The sequence below is a fragment of the Cebus imitator genome, unplaced genomic scaffold (assembly GCF_001604975.1).
Source record: "Cebus imitator isolate Cc_AM_T3 unplaced genomic scaffold, Cebus_imitator-1.0 Scaffold188, whole genome shotgun sequence".
NCBI lineage: Eukaryota > Metazoa > Chordata > Mammalia > Primates > Cebidae > Cebus > Cebus imitator.
The window spans coordinates 4,806,017-4,813,434 of NW_016107503.1; the positions used below are offsets into that span (position 1 = coordinate 4,806,017).

Here is a 7,418-nt window from a genome sequence, read left to right on the forward strand (position 1 = left end):
CCAATTAAAGATGTTATTTTTTTATTTTTTGAGACAGAATTTCACTCTTTTAGCCCAGGCTGGAGTGCAGTGGCGCAATCTCTGTTTACTGCAGCCTCTCCCTCCCAAGTTCAAGTGAGTCTCCTGCCTCAGCCTCCCAAGTAGCTGGGATTACAGGTGTGCACCACCATGCCTGGCAAATTTTTGTATTTTTAGTAGAGACAGGGTTTTGCCATGTTGGCCAGGTGGGTCTCGAACTCCTGACCTTAGGTGATCTGTCCGCCTCAGCCTCCTGAAGTGCTGGGATTACAGGCTTGAGCCACTGCGCCCGGCCTAATTCACTTTTATGAAAGGATTTTTGAATATATTGTCTTATTTGTCCTCCATATGTGCCCAGAGAAGTAAGTGGAATATGATTGTTGCCCCCTCTTAGTAAATGAAGAGGAGAAAATGGAGAAATAGGGCGTCAAACGTGGGATTTGAAACCAGGCTTCCAGACTCTGCAACGCTGTTGCTGCCTCTCAGCTTCCTAAGTCCCGGGCCCCAGTGGAGGTCCCCCTCTGCCTAGTCCTGACTCCCCATTTGCAGCCCAGCTGTGAGGGCAGAAGCTGGAGTGGCCACAGGACATGGCAGGAGACAGTGCCCAGGCCTGTGGACGCCACTCCAGGGTTTCTTTCAGCCTGCAGCCCACTCTGGGTATTCTTTGGCCCCCCACTCCCCAGCAGGCCCCAAACTCTGATGCTGGGGTGCTGGCAGCTGTGACGCCCCAGCCTTCCTGCACTCTGCTGACTTCCTCCTGGAGATTAGCGTGGCCCCTCTTGCCAGACTGGATAGGGATGGTTGCCCCCCACCTCTCTGGTGGGCAGACCTCTGGGCTCTCCAGAGTTGGGCCAAACACTTTTCCACATAAAGGAAGTGAGGCCCACCTAGGGGTCGAAGCTGGCCTGAGGATTTCCCGCTGGAAGCCCCAGACTCTCGGTTATGTAATCCAGGCCCTGGCTAGAGGCCTGGGCTTAGGACCCAGGGGAGAGAAAAGCAGGAAGTGGCCTCCTCCCATGTGGAAACGTCTTGGTGAAGGGAGGTGAGCAGGTGCCACCCCCTCTCCCTGAGAGCGGCTCCTCCAGAGCAGTCCCCTGGACAGAGCCCAGGCAGCACAGAGCTGGGCGCTTACCGCGTGCTCGTGTTTACTGCTCGCAGAGGCCCGCCGTGGAATTCCTATCATCTCTATTTTATAGAGGATGCAGAAACTGAGGCTGAGGAGCTTCAGTACATTGCCCAAGCTCCCCTGGCTAGTCAGGGGCCCCAGGTCTGTGTCCTATTCACTGCACCACACGGCCCCGGCCGCATCAGCCCTCCTCCCGCCCGCCGGGGCCCTGCTGGACTGTCTGTCATGTGTCTCCAGCTCTTCCCACCAAAATCTCACTCTCTTCAGGGCTCTGAGGGGGTGGAAAGGACAGGCCAGGGCAATGAGGCTGGCGTGAGGACCTAGGACAGCCGCCCCTGCCCTGGCCCACTGAGATGTGTGCCGCAGGACGTGGGGAAGGAGCCTTCACCCTCCAGAGCACGGCCCAGTCAATGCGCCCCATTGCTTCCACAGCTACGAAATGTGGGAATTGTGGACCCGGCTACCCCACCCCTCTGGAGGCCATGAAAGGTAATTGCCCGTGGTCTGAGAGTCAGCGCCCTGCTACTGATTCCACAGCTGGGGGTGGAGGGACTTCACCCTCTGGCACACCCAGCACTGCCCCTACCTTTCCTTCCCACCCTGCCATCCCCGCTGCCTGCTTTCTACCCTGCAGGACCCCGGGAGGAGATCATCTACCTGCCCTGCATTTACCGAAACACGGGCACTGAGGCCCCAGATTATCTGGCCACTGTGGATGTTGACCCCAAGTCTCCCCAGTATTGCCAGGTAAGGTGGGGCTTGGGCACCAGCTACCTTGAGACCGTAGCTGCCCTCATCCCTGGCCCTAGGGCTGCCCTTCCCAGCTCCATCCTTCTTGGCCCTCCCTGGGTATGGTTGTGCAGGCTGTTCACTGCACAAGGGAGAAGGGAAGTGCCGAAATCCAGCCTGTGCTGCGCTGCCAAACGAAATGGGTCCACAGGGACACCCCTTCCAAAAGCAGACAGAGGCGTGGCCTGGGCGAGCACCACCTCTCCCCGCATCCTAGGTTATCCACCGGCTGCCCATGCCCAACCTGAAGGACGAGCTGCATCACTCGGGATGGAACACCTGCAGCAGCTGCTTCGGTGACAGCACCAAGTCACGCACCAAGCTGGTGCTGCCCAGTCTCATCTCCTCTCGCATCTATGTGGTGGACGTGGGCTCCGAGCCCCGGGCCCCAAAGCTGCACAAGGCATGTCTTCCGCCCTTGCCAGCTCAGTAGACCATAAGATGCCTGCCACCCCAGGCAGTCTACGGGCAGGAAGCCAGCCCTAAACCGGCAACCTCCAGCTCTTACGCAGGATCTGCCTCGGCAGAGGGAGGGAGGTTGACTTCAGAGCAAAGTCTATGCAGACATTCTGGGTTGTCATCACCCTCCAGCACGGTGGCCAGAGCACCGGAGAAGAGAGAGGAGGCTTCCTGTTTTACTCTGAGAGAGGGAGGGAGCCATTTATTCCCCCATGCAGTTATGAGCTCAGGGCTTCTCTTAAAAACTCCAGTCCCTCCCAGCAATTTGTTCAGTACGCGGGTGGTGCCAGTCACTCACTGTGTTGTCTGCTGGGAATACGGAGTTGACACTGGCGTGGGCAGCCCAGGCCTTCAGGACACATGGGGAAAGGTCAGCGCTTCCTGCCTGGGGGGTTACTAGCAATCTCTCTGACTTTCCCTTGCTGCTCTGTAGAAGTTACCAGACTGGATCTTTGTCATTATACTCACTGGGAGAGTTGTGTCCCCGTTCTTTGTTTGTTTGTTTGTTTGTTTATTTTGGTGTTTTTTGAGACAGAGACTCTCTCTGTCACCCGGGCTGGAGTGCAGTGGCACGATCTTGGCTCACTGCAACCTCTGCCTCCCAGATTCAAGCTATTCTCCTGCCTCAGCCTCCTGAGCAGCTGGGACTACAGGCGCACGCCACCACACCCAGCTAATTTTTTGTACTTTTAGTAGAGATGGGGTTTCACCATGTTAGCCAGGATGGTCTTGATCTTCTGACTTCGTGATCCACCCACCTTGGCCTCCCAAAGTGCTGGGATTATAGGCGTGAGCCACCGCGCCCAGCCTTCGTGTCCATGTTTTGAAGGAAGAGATGACAGTTAGCAGATAGAAGTAGGGGAGTAGGGAAGTATGGGGGTTAAGGGCAGGGACTCCCAGCCATGTAAGATTTTGAAACAATTCCGCACCCCTTCCAGGTCATCGAACCCAAGGACATCCATGCCAAGTGCGGACTGGCCTTTCTCCACACCACGCACTGCCTGGCCAGCGGGGAGGTGATGATCAGCTCCCTGGGAGACACCAAGGGCGATGGCAAAGGTACCTGCCAGCACTGTGTGCTCATGAAAACTTCCGCAGCTGTGAAATGTGGGAAGCATTTTTCTGTGGGAGGAGCAGATCCCAAGCGAAGGGAGGGAAGGAATGACTTCCCAAGGAGAACCAGGGAGCTGGGTCCCAGCCAGTATTTTAAATGGTAGCAAGTAACTTCAGTTTTGAATATTTCTATTAGGATGAGCCTTTACTGATGAATTCAGTTCAAAGTTATAGTCAAAACAGGCCGGGCGTGGTGCCTTATGCCTATAATCCCAGCACTTTAAGAGGCCAAGGCCTGCGGGTGGCTTGAGGTCAGGAGTTCCAAACCAGCCTGGCCAACGTGGTAAAACCCCATTGCTGTGCTGTCTGCTGATAAAACAGGGTTGGTACTGGCAACTCTGCAGTAAAAATACACAAATTAGCCAGGTGTGGTGGTGCTGGCCTGCAACGCCAGCTTCTCAAGAGACTGAGGTGGGAGGATCACCTGAGCCCACGGAGGTGGAGGCTGCAGTGAGCTGTGATTGACCCACAGCACTTCAGCTTGGGCGACAGAGTGAGACCCTGTCTCAAAAAACTGTAGTGAGCAGAATGGAGCTTACACTCTGGGAGGAACCCACTCCAAAAGTGGGAGGCTGGACGAGAGAAATACTAAGTGCCGAGTCCTAGAAGATCTTGTGGGAGAAAGATTTCCACTGTGGTCTGTGAGAGGGATGAGGCTGACAGGAGACAGAGGCACTAGAGCAGAGCCCTCCCTGCCACCTGGCCACCTCTGGGTGGAACCCTTTGGATGCCTGAACTTTTTATTGATTGATTGATTGATTGATTTTTTGAGATGGAGTCTCGCTTTTATTACCCAGGCTGGAGTGCAGTGGCATGATCTCAGCTCACTGCAACCTCCACCTCCCGGGTACAAGTGATTCTCCTGCCTCAGCCTCCCAAGTAGCAGGGATTATAGGTGTGTGCCACCACACCTGGCTAATTTTTTGTATTTTTAGTAAAGACAGAGTTTCACCAGGTTGGCCAGGCTGGTCTTAAACTCCTGACCTCAAGTAATCCACCTCAAGGCCTCCCAAAGTGCTGGGATTACAGGCATGAGTCACTGCCCCCCCGCCCCCAGCCCTGGATGCCTGAATTTAAGGAGCTGGCAAATCCAACAGTGGGGAGGAAGGCAGTGGGTGTAAAGCCTCTTGGACATGCCTGGGGGTGACGGCTGGAGGGCGGGGTTAGTGTCTCTACTGCTACTCTACTCTCTTCCCTGTTCAGGGGGTTTTGTGCTGCTGGATGGGGAGACGTTCGAGGTGAAGGGGACATGGGAGCGACCTGGGGGTGCTGCGCCATTGGGCTATGACTTCTGGTACCAGCCTCGACACAACGTCATGATCAGCACGGAGTGGGCAGCTCCCAATGTCTTACGAGATGGCTTCAACCCCGCCGATGTGGAGGCTGGTGAGAATCCGCCCATGGCCCAGCAGGAGCCTTGGGCCCACATCCCCTTGCTTTCCACTCCAAATCCCCTACCCTTGCACTTCCCTCCTGTGGCCCCAGAATCTTATGAGGATGGCATGGGATGTACTGCATGCTCAGATTGCCCAAGCGTCCTCCTGATCCCTCCAATCCATTTCCTAACCTTCCGCCCTGATTGATGGCCCAGCCTTTGCCCATGCCTTCCAACCCTTGATGCTGAGCCTACCCTCCGGCCCCACTCCTACCCCAGGGCTGTATGGGAGCCATTTATATGTGTGGGACTGGCAGCGCCATGAGATCGTGCAGACCCTGTCTATGAAAGATGGGCTCATTCCCTTGGAGATCCGCTTCCTGCACAACCCAGACGCTGCCCAAGGCTTTGTGGGCTGTGCTCTCAGCGCCACCATCCAGCGCTTCTTCAAGAACAAGGTGACATATGCCCTCTGGCCCTCCCCTCCCGGTAGTCTTGTCAGCCGCTCTACCTAAGCAGGCTTCTGTAATGGTGCTCCCAGGCTTCACCAGCCCAGGCATCTCCAGGAAGGAAAAAAACGAGGCTGGGCCGGGTGCGGTGGCTCACGCCTGTAATCCCAGCACTCTGGGAGGCCGAGGCGGGCAGATCACGAGGTCAAGAGATCGAGACCATCCTGATCAACATGGTGAAACCCCGTCTCTACTAAAATACAAAAATTAGCTGGGTGTGGTGGCACGTGCCTGTAGTCCCAGCTACTTGGGAGACTGAGGCAGGAGAATTGCTTGAACCCGGAAGGCAGAGGTTGCAGTGAGCCAAGATTACACCGCTGCACTCCAGCCTGGTGCCTGGCAACAGAGCAAGACTCTGTCTCAAAAAAAAAAAAAGAAAAAGAAAAAAACGAGACTGCATGCCCTGTCTCTCTTCTTTCAGGGCTAAGCCAACTTCTGCCTGAACCCTAACTGGCCATATTTATTCATTCATTCAAAAACTATTCAGTGAATTTCTGTGCTGGGCACTGTGCTTTGTTCTGGGAATGCGGTGGTGAAAACGACACAACTCCTGCCTCAAGTGGCTTGCATGGAGTTAGAGCCTAGTGGCAGGAAGCCCGGGCATCTAACCTCTCCCTCCCAGGTCTGGGCGACCCAGATCTAAACCCCAGTCCCCAATTCTGATAGGCTCACCTCTCTGCCAGCTAACCTCCCCCTCCACCCCTCAATGTAGGGCAGTACTTGGTCAGTGGAGAAGGTTATCCAGGTGCCCCCCAAGAAGGTGAAGGGCTGGCTGCTGCCTGAAATGCCAGGTGAGTGCCTAGGGCATGGGAAAGCTGACTCTTGGCGTGGGAAGCAAGAGTCCTTAACGGCTCTGCTCGCCCCTGCCCCCAGGCCTGATCACCGACATCCTGCTGTCCCTGGATGACCGCTTCCTCTACTTCAGCAACTGGCTGCACGGGGACCTGAGGCAGTATGACATCTCTGACCCGCAGAGGCCGCGCCTCACAGGACAGGTGGGGATGCTGGCAGGAGAAGCAGAAGGGGAGGAAGGAAGGAGAAGAGAATCTGGGGATGGAGTGGATGGTCCAAAGCAGCTAGAGGATGGCGAGGGAGGGGCAGGAAAAGCAGACACGTGGGCTGCGGGACATTATCTTGGCTCGCTGCAACCTCCGCCTCCCCGGATCAAGCAATTCTCTTGCCTCAGCTTCCTGAGTACCTGGGACTACAGGTGCACACCGCCACGCCAGGCTAATTCTTTTTATATTTTTTAAGTAGAGACGGAGTTTCATCACGTTGCCAGGTTAGTTGCGAGCTCCTGAGCTCAGGCAATCCGCCCGCCTGCCCGCCTCCACCTCCCAGAGTGCTGGGATTACAGGGGTAGGCCCAGGACTGTCCAGGCCAGGGAGGGGCATGTAGAGCATGTCTGAAGGAGAGAGGGACCCCAGCCAGGCAAGCTACTCTTCGGCAATGTCTGACCTCCCACTGTGGTCCTCATCCTCCGCACCTCCCCATCCAGCTCTTCCTCGGGGGCAGCATTGTTAAGGGAGGCCCTGTGCAAGTGCTGGAGGACCAGGAACTAAAGTCTCAGCCAGAGCCCCTGGTGGTCAAGGTAAGGGCCTCTCCCCCTACTTGCCAGACGCATGCTTGAGGAGTATGAGGGGGAGCAGCTCCTGGGCATACTCTTGGGGCTGGGGTGGTGCCTGCGATCTGTGTGTTACCCAGGCTCTGACCTCAGGTTTTCCCAAGGGAAAACGGGTGTCTGGAGGCCCTCAGATGATCCAGCTCAGCCTGGATGGGAAGCGCCTCTACGTCACCACATCGCTGTACAGTGCCTGGGACAAGCAGTTTTACCCTGATCTCATCAGGTGAGAAGCAGACGCGTGGGCTCACCTCCCCAGCCCTCCTCTTCCAGAGGAGTCATTTGGCTTTCTAAAGACCCCTCAGGCCGGGTGCGGTGGCTCAAGCCTGTAATCCCAGCACTTTGGGAGGCCGAGGCGGGTGGATCACGAGGTCAAGAGATCGAGACCATCCTGGTCAACATGGTGAA

General features: G+C 56.1%; 1 protein-coding gene across 1 annotated transcript in view; it reads left to right on the plus strand.

Moving 5' to 3' along the window:
• The window catches only part of SELENBP1 (selenium binding protein 1), a 19,783-nt gene that overhangs the window by 1,286 nt on the left and 11,079 nt on the right, over window positions 1–7,418 (plus strand). The window contains exons 2-11 of the mRNA XM_017546267.2: window positions 1,577–1,633; window positions 1,779–1,891; window positions 2,151–2,336; window positions 3,331–3,451; window positions 4,709–4,891; window positions 5,160–5,338; window positions 6,102–6,180; window positions 6,263–6,384; window positions 6,888–6,980; window positions 7,118–7,236. Coding sequence (XP_017401756.1) covers window positions 1,577–1,633; window positions 1,779–1,891; window positions 2,151–2,336; window positions 3,331–3,451; window positions 4,709–4,891; window positions 5,160–5,338; window positions 6,102–6,180; window positions 6,263–6,384; window positions 6,888–6,980; window positions 7,118–7,236 — 1,252 coding nt within the window. The remainder of the gene's footprint in view (window positions 1–1,576; window positions 1,634–1,778; window positions 1,892–2,150; window positions 2,337–3,330; window positions 3,452–4,708; window positions 4,892–5,159; window positions 5,339–6,101; window positions 6,181–6,262; window positions 6,385–6,887; window positions 6,981–7,117; window positions 7,237–7,418) is intronic.